The sequence below is a fragment of the Natator depressus genome, chromosome 5 (genome assembly GCF_965152275.1).
Source record: "Natator depressus isolate rNatDep1 chromosome 5, rNatDep2.hap1, whole genome shotgun sequence".
NCBI lineage: Eukaryota > Metazoa > Chordata > Testudines > Cheloniidae > Natator > Natator depressus.
Window position 1 is genome coordinate 37,593 of NC_134238.1, and position 15,445 is coordinate 53,037.

At 46.4% G+C, this 15,445-nt stretch overlaps 1 protein-coding gene across 9 annotated transcripts in view; it reads right to left on the minus strand.

The window, feature by feature from the left end:
* The window catches only part of ARHGEF39 (Rho guanine nucleotide exchange factor 39), a 61,127-nt gene that overhangs the window by 18,137 nt on the left and 27,545 nt on the right, over positions 1–15,445 (minus strand). For all 9 annotated transcript variants that reach the window (XM_074952162.1, XM_074952160.1, XM_074952168.1 and 6 more), the window contains 3 exons: positions 15,251–15,371; positions 7,637–7,755; positions 7,127–7,197 (listed from right to left, as the gene is read on the minus strand). In XM_074952162.1, coding sequence (XP_074808263.1) covers positions 7,127–7,197; positions 7,637–7,755; positions 15,251–15,371 — 311 coding nt within the window. The remainder of the gene's footprint in view (positions 1–7,126; positions 7,198–7,636; positions 7,756–15,250; positions 15,372–15,445) is intronic.

Here is a 15,445-nt window from a genome sequence, read left to right on the forward strand (position 1 = left end):
GGGCAGATGTCAGGGTGGAAATACGCATCCTTCATGTTGAGAGCTGTGAACCATGACCCCTGGGCAAGGTAGGAGATGATGAAAGCGAGAGTCACCATACAGAACTCAGTTTTCATGATGTATTGAGTAGTCAGAGATCGAGAAGGGGATGAGAAAGTATGGGGAGTAGAAGCTTTTGCTGACTAAGGGATTAGACACTGGTTCTATTGTGCCTTTCACAAGGAGGGTGTCTGCCTCGTGTTGTAGGAGGTTGCGATGAGAATCCCACTAGGCATCTGGGGGGGCGGGAGGCGCGCAGCGGGAAGGGAAAGCAATTTGATTGAGTAACCGTGCTGCATGATCTCTAATACCCAACAGTCCGTGATGAGGATGTGGAAAAAGCTAATGTGCTCAATGCTTTTTTTGCCTCTGTCTTCACTAACAAGGACAGCTCCCAGACTGCTGCGCTGGGCATCACAACATGGGGAGTAGATGGCCAGCCCTCTGTGGAGAAAGAGGTGGTTAGGGACTATTTAGAAAAGCTGGACGTGCACAAGTCCATGGGGCCGGACGAGTTGCATCCGAGAGTGCTAAAGGAATTGGCGGATGTGATTGCAGAGCCATTGGCCATTATCTTTGAAAACTCGTGGCGAACGGGGGAAGTCCCAGATGACTGGAAAAAGGCTAATGTAGTGCCAATCTTTAAAAAAGGGAAGAAGGAGGATCCTGGGAACTACAGGCCAGTCAGCCTCACCTCAGTCCCCGGAAAAATCATGGAGCAGGTCCTCAAGGAATCAATCCTGAAGCACTTAGAGGAGAGGAAAGTGATCAGGAACAGCCAGCATGGATTCACCAAGGGTAGGTCATGCCTGACTAATCTAATCGCCTTCTATGATGAGATTACTCGTTCTGTGGATGAACGGAAAGCAGTGGATGTATTGTTTCTTGACTTTAGCAAAGCTATTGACACGGTCTCCCACAGTATTCTTGTCAGCAAGTTAAAGAAGTATGGGCTGGATGAATGCACTATAAGGTGGGTAGAAAGTTGGCTAGATTGTCGGGCTCAACGGGTAGTGATCAATGGCTCCATGTCTAGTTGGCAGCCGGTGTCAAGTGGAGAGCCCCAGGGGTCGGTCCTGGGGCCGGTTTTGTTCAATATCTTCATAAATGATCTGGAGGATGGTGTGGATTGCACTCTCAGCAAATTTGCGGATGATACTAAACTGGGAGGAGTGGTAGATACGCTGGAGGGCAGGGATAGGATACAGAGGGACCTAGACAAATTGGAGGATTGGGCCAAAAGAAATCTGATGAGGTTCAATAAGGATAACTGCACTTAGGACGGAAGAACCCAATGCACAGCTACAGACTAGGGACCGAATGGCTAGGCAGCAGTTCTGCGGAAAAGGACCTAGGGGTGACAGTGGACGAGAAGCTGGATATGAGTCAGCAGTGTGCCCTTGTTGCCAAGAAGGCCAATGGCATTTTGGGATGTATAAGTAGGGGCATAGCGAGCAGATCGAGGGACATGATCGTTCCCCTCTATTCGACATTGGTGAGGCCTCATCTGGAGTACTGTGTCCAGTTTTGGGCCCCACACTACAAGAAGGATGTGGATAAATTGGAGAGAGTCCAGCGAAGGGCAACAAAAATGATTAGGGGTCTGGAACACATGACTTATGAGGAGAGGCTGAGGGAACTGGGATTGTTTAGTCTGCAGAAGAGAAGAATGAGGGGGGATTTGATAGCTGCTTTCAACTACCTGAGAGGTGGTTCCAGAGAGGATGGTTCTAGACTATTCTCAGTGGTAGAAGAGGACAGGACAAGGAGTAATGGTCTCAAGTTGCAGTGGGGGAGGTTTAGGTTGGATATTAGGAAAAACTTTTTCACTAGAAGGGTGGTGAAACACTGGAATGCGTTACCTAGGGAGGTGGTAGAATCTCCTTCCTTAGAAGTTTTTAAGGTCAGGCTTGACAAAGCCCTGGCTGGGATGATTTAATTGGGGATTGGTCCTGCTTTGAGCAGGGGGTTGGACTAGATGACCTCCTGAGGTCCCTTCCAACCCTGATATTCTATGATTCTATGATCTTGTCCCAATCATGGACAAATAAGGCAAGATGGTCCTCAAAGGTTGCGGGGCTGGGGATGGTGATGTGGGGGGTTCGCAGGTCTCAACATCCACATCAAAACTGTCCCTTTGGTGGATGCCATGGTGCTGCAGAGGAGGTGGCGGTGGCTGAATGTCGCAGACACTGTGACTGAGCACGCTGTTGTGCAGGCTCCTGATACCGGGGGTAGGTGGCCTGGTATGGTGCATAGGAGCATAACTGGATTGCTTTTGACCAGGTGCCAGGATGTATTTCCCAAGAGACCAGAGTGTTGCTCTAAAGTCCTTCAGAGAGTGGAGGGACTTGTCTGTCTTCACTTAGAACAAATTGTCCTTGTCAAAGGAGGAGGTCCGGGATGATGGTCTCCCTGGGGAAGCCAGAGGACTGCAGCAAGGGACTGGAAGGATGTATTTGCTGCATCCACTGCAGCTTGGAGGCTGACCTTGGCCATCAGGCGACCTTCCTCCACTGGGGCCTGGAAGTGCTGCTGTTTGTCCTATGGCAGATCCATAGCTTGGCATAGTTATGAAAGTCATACTTCGCTAGCAGAGTACAATAGTTAAGAGATGTGGAACTGCAGGGCTGTGGAGGAGTATACCTTATGGGCCAGGAAGTCGAGCGTTTGGCTGCCATAGGGGTTAGAAGCTCCTCACCCATTCAGTCACCGTGTGCACCACTAGCAAAGTGTGTGTGGGGTGGGGGGAAGAAGAGAAAAAAGAAAGTCACCCCCTTGGATGGGACAAAGTACCAACGTTCCGACCTCTTAGGCATGGGGATACATGAAACTGGTGTGTGCCGGACTGCTTATGCAGACTGGAAGATTGCGTGACGTGCGATGGTCCCCTGGGCTGGAGGATGTCCAACAGCTGGTGGTGTTGGTCCTGGACTTCCTCTAGAGGTGCCCAAGTCCAGAAACTCCTGCTGCAGCACCTCTTGGTGCTGGCAGTGATCAACAGGGCTCTGTGTTTGTAGCGGAAGTCATGGAGTCGATGACTTTCTGTGACCTCCATAACTTCTGCGGTGGCCAATGTGGCTGCCCCCAGGCCTGCCCAAGCAGCTGGCTACAGGAGTGGCTCTGCAGCCAGCTCGGGTGACCCTGCAGTCAGCTGCACCAGCCGCTGTTAGAGCAGCCCCGGGCACCACCCAAGCAGCAACTGGTATGACTGGTCCTGGGGATCACCTGAGCAGTGATCTTAGGGGCAGCTGGAGCAGCCACTTTTGGCAGACCCTGGCAGCGGTCCCTGGAAACAGCCACTATTGGTGAACCCTGGCAGCAGTCCCTGGGTGGCCGGAGCAGCCCTTGCTCAATGGCCCCTGGACAGACGGAGCAGCCACTGATCAGCAGCCTCTGGCAGCTGGAGCCGCTGGCCCTGTCCCCGCCAGCAGCAGCCCCCACTTTTCACCAGCAGCAGGCCCCAGCTCCTCCTGAGGCACCCCCCTCCAGCAGTGCTCCCCCCAAAGATTTAGTCAGAAGTATTTATAGTATCAATCATGGACAGGTCACGGGCTGTGAATTTTGATTTATTGCCCGCGATCTGTCCATGACTTTTACTAAAAATACCCATCACAAATTGTAGCCTTAATCATCAGGAGGCAAGAGGGCTGGGGAAATCAGGGCTTCGTCGGGAGAGGATGAGACAACCATTGGTATTGGCTCCCACTCAGTCTCTGTTTCCGGTGCGAACTGGGCATTTCCAGCACAGGAGCCCAGACAAAAGCTTGCGAGACCTGGGAAGGCAGATATGGGCAGTGTTACAGGTCCCTGGGCGGCCATTGTGCCCAGTGGGTTGGGTCCCAGGGGTACAGAGGCCCCAAGGGTATCTATACCAGGGCATCTATACCAGGGCGGTAGCACCCAAGCATATCCTGCCTGGTGCAGCGGTCACACCTGGGAGTCTGAACTGCACAGGGACACAGGGGAGAATGACGGTTCCTCTGCAGAACAGCCACCTGAGTCCAAAGAGAACTCCGGTAGCGGTGGAGCCCTCAGTGCCAACGGCCGAAGTGCAACTGCCAGGTGTGGTCTCTGGCCCAAGAGAAGCCAAAGAAGCGGTGTGTCCACTGGAGTAGGGGGCTGTTGTACCAAGAGCAGCGGAAATGGCAGGTCTGGATGCGCCATTGGGAGCAGAGGCTTGATGCACCCGGGTGTCTAGGAGACATTTCTCCGACGGCTGGAGTGTGGAGGCATGTGCAGTGTGGAGACTCTGGTTGTGATGGAGGTGCATGCCATGGAGGGCTGTCGTGTACCTTTTGCCTCTTAGCTTTACCCCTGGAAGAGAGGAGCTTAGGTGGGGTCCACATGCAACGTCTCACCCGACATGGCATGGCTCAGGGACCAAATGCTGTGCTTAGTGGAAGTCTGCAACAGGGACATGCCGCGATGCCCATTAGAGAGCTTATGACCCTCATGCTTGGACTTGTCCTGTGCTAGTGATACCATCGGATCCAGACAGGAAGTAGTGGGTGGGGCACTCACCACTGGTGAAGGACAGTGCACCGTTGGTTGTACTGGATCCGGATCGGATTCCACAAGTGGATAGCCTCCTCTTCCATAAGGAATTTCCGGAATCACAAAAGGTGGGTCCATGAGGGAAAAGACTTGCAGATCTCACAGTGTGCAGCAAGATGTGCAACCCCCAAGCAGTACAAGCAGCAGCAGTGCTTGTCGCTCATTGAGAACGAGCGAGGGCACAACAAAGTTTTTGAACCCAGAACATAGGGCATGGTCCTCAACGAAGTTGGGGTGGGCACCGAGTGGGGCAAAACCAACTACACTAACTAACTATGAACTATCTACACAAGAAGATTAAACAAGCTAACATATACACAGACAAAGCATTCTCATAGCAGACTACGAGCATGGAGGAAAGAAGATTCCGACTCCAACCATGTGGCGGTGCTAGGGAACTGAAAGACTGTCGTCCCGCACAGCCTCTTATAACCTCACCTGGAGCACGAGGCAACGTATGACACACGTGCAGGTCAACAGATATTGCTACTGAAAACTTCTGGCTCTGGCGCATGGCGTGCATGCCCACCTGTGTTTCAAATACTTATAGGACTATCACTTGAAGAAAAATCAGATTCTCAGACCAGAAGGGACCACTGTAATCATCTAGTCTGATTTCCTGTGTAGCACAGGCCATAAAACTTCCCCAAAATAATTCCTAGAGCAGATCTTTTATAAAAACATCTGATCTCGATTTAAAAATGGTTAATGATGGAGAATCCACTATGATCCTTTGTAAATTGTTTCTATGATTAATTACTCTCACTGTTAAAAATGTACGCCTCATTTCCAGTCTGAATTCATCTAGCTTCAACTTCCAGCCATTGGATCATTTTGTCAACTAGGCTGAAAAACCCATTATTAAATATTTGTTCCCCACGTAGGTACTTAGACTGATCAAGTCACCCCTCAATCTTCTCTTTGTTAAGCTAAACAAATTGAGCTCCTTGTGTCTATCATAAGGCAAGTTTTCTAATTCTTCAATCATTTCTTGTGGCACTTCTCTGAACCCTCTTCAATTTATCAACATTCTTCTTGAATTGGACACAGTATTCCAGCAGCGGTCACATCATTGCCAAATATAGAGGTAAAATAGCCTCTTTACTCCTCCTCAAGATCCAAGTTTATGGATCCCAGGATCGCATTAGCTCTTTTGGCCACTGTGTCACACTGGGAGCTCATATTCAAATTATCCACCAAGACCCCCAAATCTTTTTTCAGAGTCACTGCTTCCCAGGATAGAGTCCCCCATCCTGTAAGTATACACTACATTCTTTGTTCCTACATGAATTCATTTACATTTAGCCATATTGTTTGCTTGTGGCCAGTTTACCAAGAGATCTAGATCACTCTGTCCTCTTGATTACTTACCACTCCCCTAATTTGTGTGCTATCTGCAAACCTTATCAGGGTTAATTTTGTTTTCTTACATGTCATTGATAATTATGTTAAATAGCATAGGGTCAAGAACTGATGCCTGCAGGACCCCACTGGAAACAATAATGTTTACCCATTTACAGTTACATTTTAAGACCTATCAGTCAGTTTTTAATCCATTTAATATGTGCAACGTTAATTTTATACCATTCTGTTTTTTTAATCAAAATGTCATATGGTACCAACTCAAACACCTTACAGATATCTAAGTATATTATGTCAACACAATCCAATTTATCAACCAAACTTGTAATCTCATAAAAAAAGATATCAAGTTAGTTTGAAAGGATCTATTTTCTGTAAACCCATGTTGATTTACATTTATTATATTACTATCCTTTAGTTCTTTATTTTTTGAGTCCCATATCAGCCATTCCATTATCTTGCCTGGGATCAATGTCCGGCTGGCCATCCCATTTTTTACCCTTTTTAAAACCTGGCAAGACATTTGCTTTCTTTCAGTCTTCTAGAACTTCTCCAGTGTTCCAAGATTTATTGAAAACCAACATTAATGGTCCAGAAAGCTCCTCGGCCAACTCTTTTACAACCCTTGGACGCAAATTATCTGGACTTACTGATTTAAAAATATCTAACTTTAATAGCTTCAGTTTAACATCCTCCAGATATACCAGTGAAATGGAAAGAGTGTTATCACCATATGGTGAAACTATATCATCTGTTTTTCCCCAAATATAGAACAGAAATATTTATTGACCCCCTCTGCCTTTTCTGCATTATTATTGATAATTCTACTATTTCCATCTGATAATGGACCAATACCATTGTCAGGATTCTTTTTGTTCTGAATATACTTTAAAACTCTTTATTGTCCTTAACTTTGCTATTCATAGATTTCTCCTTGTGTCCTTTGGTGCCATTATCAATGTTTTACAATTCCTAACTTCTGATTTATATTCGTTACTACCAATTTCTCTTTCTTCTACTGGGGGGAGGGGGGGGGAAGAGAAGGAAAGAGAGAGTAATCTACTAGATTTCAGCACCAAAAAGGGTTTGAGGTCAGAGAGATTATTAAAATCTGATTATTGTTAGCAAAAGAAATAATCCAGAACAAGGTTTGGAATCTACATCATACTTGCAAGGTGCTGGAACTCCACACTATCCGGGCTGGAGTTCTCCATCAGGTCTCTGAACAAGTGCTTGTATCTAAGACAGACAGGATAAAGGGGTGTAGTCACATTTCATATACAGTCACCATCAGCAGCATCTCCTATTGTTGATAGTACAAGGGATGAGAAAGTTCCAGCTTTTGGAAAGGGAGGACTAATCAGTCAGTCTTGAAGCACTTCCCCTCGCTCAGTACAGTCAGTTCCCCCTTCTTCTCCACACATACACCAAATGTTTATCACAATCTGGAGAGACCTCAGATAACTGCATAGCTCCCTGTATCCCCACCACACACACACCTTGGAATCTGTGTGGGCTGCGATGGAATGTTCTGACCTGGGGTCACTACAGCCATTCTACCTCTATCCACCAGCAACAGACTACAGTTCCATGGGGTCCCCTCTCTTCACCTCTGATTATTCCTAGTACTAATCTTGGTGCTAAAATGACATCTGAAGGCTCAAGGCTGCTTCCTTACTGATGGAACCTCTGTAGTGGCAGAGGGAGCAGATCCTCCAGCTGCCATCCCAGGAACTCAGGTCGAGACTCTTGAAGCTTCTTAAACCGGCAAAATGCCTTATTCTTCTTCACCTGCTCCTGTGTGTGACCAAGCAAAGATGAAACATAGGTTTGAAGTACCAGAAAGAAGTAGTATATTTTAGTGGTTTGAGTGGGGACCCTAGAAAAGAACATCTACTTACCCTACAGTAACTGGGTTCTTCAAGCTGTTGAGAGCCACAGACTACATTACAGGTGTGCATGCACCTTACGCATGTGAGACATTTTGTTGTGGCTCGCAGTGTCCATCGGGATGGTGCATGCACCCTTGTGCCCCCTCCCATATGAAGGCAGAAAGGGTAGGGTTCCCATGACCCTCACTTGCAGTCCAAAGCCTGGGTTGCTGAGTGATCTGTACTGAGTTTGGATCTATTCAATATCATCATAAATGAGTTAGCTAATGGGATAGAGAGTATACTTATAAAGCTTGTGGATGATACTAAGCTTGTGGAGGGGGTTTGCAAGCACTTTGGAGGGCAGGATTAGAATTCAAAATACTCTAAAAAACTGGAGAAATGGTCTGAAATAAACAGAATGAAATTCAATACGGATTAAGGCGAGATATGACAGAGGTCTATAAAATCATGACTGGTGTGGAGAAAGTAAATAAGAAAAAGTGTTATTTACTCCTCCTCATAACACAAAAACCAGGGGTCACCAAATGAAATTAATAGGCAGCAGATTTAAACAATAAAAGGAAGTATTTCTTCACACAACTCACAGTCAACCTGTGGAACTCTTTGCCAGAGGATGTTGTGAAGGCCAAGACTATGACAGGGTTCAAAAAAGAACTAAATAAATTCATGGATGATATGTCCATCAATGGCAATTAGCCAGGATGGGCGGGATGGCGTCCCTAGCCTCCGTTTGCCAGAAGCTGGAAATGGGCAACGGAATGGATCACTTGATTACCTATTCTGTTCATTCCCTCTGGGGCACCTGGCATTGGCCACTGTCGAAAGACAGGATACAGGACTAGATGGACCTTTGGTCTGACCCAATATGGCCATTCATATGTTCTAAGGAAAAGTGCACCATACTACATTTAGGAAGGAATAATCAACTGCACAAATACAAAATGGGAAGTAACTACCTTGGAAGGAGTACTGCAGAAAAGGATCTGGGATTATAGTGGATCACAAACTAAATATGAGTCAACAATGTAAAAGTGTTGCCAAAAAAAAAAAAAAAAAAAAGCGTTATCATTCGCAGGAGTGTTGTAAGCAAGACACAAAGTTATTCTTCCACTCTACTTAGCACTGATAAGGTCTCAACCAGGAGTACTGTGTCCAGTTCTGGGCACCATACTTCAGGAAAGATGTGGACAAATTGGAGAAAGTCCAGAGAAGAGCAACAAAGGTCTAGAAAATACGACTGAGGAGGAAAGATTGAAAGGAAATCAGGTGTATTTAGTTTGGAGACGAGAAGACTCAGGGGGGACATGATTATAGTCTTCAAGTACATGAAACGCTGTTGTAAAGAAGGGCATGATAAAATTGTTCTCCTTAACCACTGAGGACGGGACAAGAAGTAATGGGCTTAAATTGGAGCAAGGGAGATTAAGGTTAGACATTAGGAAAAACTTCCTAAACGTAAGGGTAGTTAAGCACTAGAACAAATTACCTAGGAAGGTTGTGAAATCTCTGTTATTGTCTACTCTGTTCTTAAAAACCTCCAAACAACGGTCAGGTATGGTGTAGATAATATTTTGTCCCGCCTCAGTGCAGGGGACTGGATAGATGACCTGTCAACAGTCTCTTCCAGTCCTACATTTCTGTGTTATCACAGCGCCGATCCCCTTCAGCACAGCTGATTTCAGGATCAGGTGGAAAGCCTAGAGTGAGAGATAGGAGGCAGAAAGGATCACACAAGGGAGGGGAAGACAGAGCAGGATCTCAAACATATTAGGTTGGGATCCTCACTGGCGCAGTGCTAATGGTCAAGTATCACCACTGAAGTATCAAGGTCTGGAGTCATGGCAACAATCTTTCTGCCGCAGCCATGGTGATGGTAAAAAGTTCTTTTCTCTCCTCTCCCTGAAGTCTTTTTAAGGACCCACAAAAAGGCAATGAGTAGAATAAGCCATCCTCATTATTCTTACAAGTAATTAGGCCATATTTCCAATGTACCAATTTTAGTTAATTAATTTCTGCTCTTCTTTTACACCAGTCATAATCTTAACACAGTACTTGAGCATTATCAGTAGACTCTTTCTTTAAATTAATTCAGTCTGTCTCCTTCCCATATCTTTTCTTCAAGAGTTTTATATAACAGATCATTATGACTATTCATAAACCTTTACCCACTTTTCATTAGTTAGGCTAACAATTAACGTAGGCCTGCTAGGCCTCACTTATAACAACAAATGGGACACCTTTCACTAAGGTGGAGGGGTGAGGATTCTCAAGGAATGCAAAATTGCTTTAGACAATTTCAAGTGAGTGTAGGTAGATCAGTCAGTCCTCTTGTAGAATAATTCCAAGCTCTCAAAGGGCATTTCCTCATTTGTGGCTTGTACCTCTTGGGGGATACCCAAAGCCACAATTCTCTCTGCATGGTCACTGCAGTGATTGTGGACACAGCCATGATATCCGAGACATCAGTTGCCCTTCCTGTGTTATGTGTTTTAGCTCCTCTCTGCTCTCATAAGCAAGCTTAGCCACAAAGGGTGTCACCCTGTCCCTAGTCAAATCATATCTGCCAAGTAAGGCCTGGTAGTTGGCCACCCTCAACTGAAGTAAAGCCAATGAGTACAGTTCTCTTGCAAAAAGATCTAAATGTTTGGGATATTTGTGTTTTGGTATGCTCTTGATAGAACATGTCTTCTCTTGAACAGTCACGATAACTAGAGAGCCAGGGTTGGCATGGGTATAAAAGTATTCAAACCTCAAGAGGGGTAACTGGTAGGTACCATTTCTCAATTAGTTTTGATGTTGGTGTTATAATGACTGGTGTCTACCACAGAGTTCTCGCTGGATCTAGGAGCCCCTCATTTACGGGGAGGGCGGGCAGGACCAACAGAAAATGTCAAATAACTTGTGGGATTTTTCAGAGATGACTGCAGTCTCTGTCTCCAAGGTGTCAGAAATCTGCATAAGGAACTCCTGAAAAGCCTTGAAATCATCCAGTGCCAGGTCTACCGTCTCATCCAGCAAAGATGAAGAAAGATCCTTAGGAAGTGACAAAGGATAGTGGCACACTTCTGAATCTTGCTCCTTTTGGTGCTCCAGCGACATGTCTTGCTAGGAAAGCCACTTGAGCGAGTGGATTTTCTCCTCCTCCATGATGGCAGGCACCAGCTCTTTGAGGCTTGTGAAGGTGGGCCCCAATAGGTGGCATCCTGTATGTGTATCAGTAGCTAATGGGTTGCTGGCTGGACCAGTGGTTGAACTCTGTAGAAGTCCTCAGGTTTCTCAGTGGCAGCCCTCATGGAACTTAGAGGGGAGCTAAGTTCCCTCTAAGCTGCATGGCTGCGCAGCTGCCTATTAAGCCCCACACATCACCTCCATATTGGTGCACACAAAATTAATTTTGCACATGGACGTAAAAAATTAGAGGGAACACTGGAGGGGAAGCAAGAAAAAAAGTGTGCTCTGGGGATGGAGAGGAGTGGTACACCTCCTCCATAGGCGATGCTGCTGGTAGAGTGCTGTCAGTACCAAGATCTGTGTCAATATTTGTGCATTCTGAGTCTGTTCTTCCAGAGCCAGAGTCGACATTGGCAGGGACACTGCTGGTACTGGGCCCAGCAAAGTCTGCTGCATCACAGTCTGCTCCTTCTTGCCAGTCCTCAACACCATGCAGGACCTGGCCAGCTTGTTTCCCTAACATTTTCTTGTACCTCTGAGAGGACACCAACCTCCTTCTCAAGCTCCCTCTCCAGTGCTCAGAGAAGCCACCTGTTGCACTCTGCTTCAACTTCCGAGGTGTCAACTTCAGTGTCAAGACTTAGTGGTTTCAGTACTAGAGGGAATGCCGGTACCGAAGTCAATGCCGGCACCAGGTCTTGTCTCAGCATCATTTTTCCCTGCAGAGGTCTTCAGAGTTCCCTGCCTTCTTGATTGATTGCTGGACAATGTGGGCTTGAGTGTTAGAAGGGTCTTAGAGCCTGGTTTTTCTGGAGCAATCTGATCCAGGAGGTGCATCTTAGGACTTGACAGTCCTTGAAGAGAAGGATAGGCAGACCAAGCACCTGCTTAGGATATGGGATTCTCCTAAGCAGAACACGCACCTGCTGTGCCTCTTTTAGAAGAATTAGTCCAAAGGATGGGCAAGGCTAGAAACCTCTGAGTTTAGAGTCCCACGTTTTTAGTTCTTTGTACAGGGGAATGTGTATCTGTGGAGGGGAAGCAGGGGATGTACAGGGTGGTCTGAGCAGTAACATTTGATTCAAACAAGTATTAGAACAGATTAGAGTGATAGGTTGTTCTGAAGATTCTCAGAAGTTTTTGAGGTGTTCAAGCCTGAGCTAAGGTGTAGTGGCTGAGACACCAGCTGGATTCCATCTTGCTGCCATGGAGGTAAGAAGGAACAGAGAGGATCATAGAAGATATGGGTTGGAAGAAACCTCAGGAGGTCATCTAGTCCAACCCCCTGCTCAATGCAGGACCAACCCCAACTAAATCATCCCAGTCAGGGCTTTGTCAAGCCAGGCCTTAAAAACCTCTAAGGATGGAGATTTGAGTCTCCATCACCTCCCTAGGTAACCCATTCCAGTGCTTCACCACCCTCCTAGTGAAATAGTTTTTCCTAATATCCAACCTAGACCTCCACCACTTCAACTTGAGACCATTCTTCCTTGTTCTGTCATCTGCCATCACTGAGAACAGCCTAACTCCATCCTCTTTGGAACCCCCCCTTCAGGTAGTTGAAGGCTGCTATCAAATCCCCCCTCACTCTTCTCTTCTGCAGACTAAATAAGCCCAGTTCCCTCAGCCTCCCCTCATAAGTCATGTGCCCCAGCCCCCTAATAATTTTTATTACCCTCTGTTGGATTCTCTCCAATTTGTCCACATCCTTTATGTATTGGGGGGCCCAAAACTGGATGCAATACTCCAGATGTGGCCTCACCAGTGCCGAATAGAGGGGAATAATCACTTCACTCAAACTGCTGGCAATGCTCCTACTAATGCAGTCCAAAATGCTGTTAGCCTTCTTAGCAAAAAGGGCACACTGCTGACTCATATCTAGCTTCTCATCCACTGTAATCCCCAGGTCCTTTTCTCCAGAACTGCTGCTTAGCTGGTCCCCAGCCTGTAGCACTGCGTGGAATTCTTCCATCCTCAGTGCAGGACTCTGCACTTGTCCTTGTTGAACCTCATCAGATTTCTTTTGGCCAAATCCTCCAATTTGTCAAGGTCACTCTGGACCCTATCCCTACCCTCCAGTTTATCTACCTCTCCCCAGCTTAGTATCATCCACAAACTTGCTGAGGGTGCAATCCATCCCATCATCCAGATCATTAATGAAGATGTTGAACAAAACCAGCCCCAGGTCAGACCCCTGGGGCACTCCACTTGATTCCGGCTGCCAACTAGACATTGAGTCATTGATCACTACCCATTGAGACTGACTATCTAGCCATCTTTCTATCCACCTTATAGTGCATTCATCCAATCCATACTTTTTTAACTTGCTGGCAAGAATACTGTGGGAGACCGTATCAAAAGCTTTGCTACTGTCAAGGTATATCACATCCACGCTTTCCCCATATGCACAGAGCCAGTTATCTCATCATAGAAAGCAATCAGGTTGGTTAGGCATGGCTTGCCCTTGGTGAATCCATGTTGACTGTTCCTGATCACCTTCCTCTCCTCCAAGTGCTTCAAAATGGATTCCTTGAGGACCTGCTCTATGATCTTTTCAGGGACTGAGGTGAGGCTGACCGGTCTGTAGTTCCCCAGATTCTCCTTCTTTTCTTTTTTAAAGATGGATACTATATTTTCCTTTTTCCAGTCGCCTGGGACCTCCCCCGATCGCCATGAGTTTTCAAAGCTAACGGCCAATGGCTCTGCAATCACAACACCCAACTCCCTCAGCACCCTCAGATGCATTATATCCAGCCCTATGGACTTATGCATGTCCAGCTTTTCTAAATAGTCCTTAACCTGTTCTTTCACCACTGAAAGCTGCTCACCTCCTCCCCATACTGTGCTGCCCAGTGCAGCATTCTGGGAGCTGACCTTTCCTGTGAAGACTGAGGCAAAAAAAGCATTGAGTACTTCAGCTTTTCCCCCCCATCATCTGTCACTAGGTTGCCTCCCCCATTCAGTAATGGTCCAACACCCCTTTTACGCCCTTGTAAAAGAGCACGAAGAGTCACTGGGAACATCCACCATCCTGATGGACACGGCTAGTCAAAAAATATCTGGTCCTGTGCATGAGACACATGTACACTTATAGTGGGATCCAGACTGACACATACCTAAAGAACCACCAGAACTCCCAAATCCTATCTAAACGCATCTGACACTAACTGATTTTGTGACATTCGGCAAGCCACTTCTCCCTCTCCAAGCCACCATTTCCCACTTTCAGAGAGGATAACAGTACTGACACACCTCATAAACGTATGTATGTGTGTGCATGAGAAAGATAAACTAGTTCTTATAAATACTTTTAAAAAGAGTGTCTAAAATAGATCTAGGAGTGAAGAGCTCACTAATTTCACTTGTCACCAGTTTAATATGATGTGGAGATGCAGCCTTGCATCATCTTATGGTGAGAACTAAAAACAAGTGTATCTGAGAGATGTGCCTATCCTCCAAGGAGGCCAACAGAGTGCATGTATGCATGCACTCAGAGGTGGGCAAAAGCACATCCTTAATGCTTCCCACCACAATGTCTCCGGAAGTTGGGAAATCTGCACTAATATTAAAATTTTAAAAAGTCAGAGGGTCAAGGGGGTCCTTCTGAGGAAGACTTTTACCCTTCATGCAATTCCCCTAACTTTAGAATACAAGTCATTTAAAAGAGGATTTTATGTAAGACATACTATGTGTTTTGAGAGGGACCTGGCAAGAATGGAAGGGAGGTCTCTTCCCCATCTCCTATAGGAGAAAGTAGATTTGAGGAGGTGGCAAAGGAAAGATATCCTAGCTGGGAGTCCCCCTGTCAGGGTTCTCTTGGTGCTTTACCCAGTAATGGAAAAGGCTAGGAACTCTGGTAATTCTCCAGCCAATTCTGGTAATTGTCTAGCTCCTCCTTCCTAATGATTCCTTTTCAAATTCCCTTGACTGGTGAGTTCGCACTGAGCCAGCCAAAGGAGGAGCAGGAGCCAAATTCCCCAAAACCGGAAGGGAAACTCTTGATTTTAGAAGAGGAAAAGCTGTGCTCCCTCATGATCCCCCTTTATTTAAATCTCTAGTTTTGAAAGTGTGACGTGCTAAATAAGTACTGAATATTTCATCATGGAGGGGCAGGGAGGGGTAACAGTTTGGAACAGGAAACAACTGGTCCCTCACTGCTATCTCTGGAATGAAAGACTGGCATGGCACAAAAAAAAAAGAAAAAAAAAAGGGAGGGGGGCACTCACCTGCAGGGTTTTCTTAGCTTGCTCCAAGTTTTCAGCATAGTGGCCGTAGAGCTCCATATTCTGACAGAAACCCTCCAATCCTAGCCCCAAGTGCCCTCTCTCCAAGTGAAGCAGCAGAATCCTGTGTGCAACGACAGCAACTCAATGAGAGGGCTACATGATCACCAAAATTGCCTTGGCTCCCTCTAGTTTAAG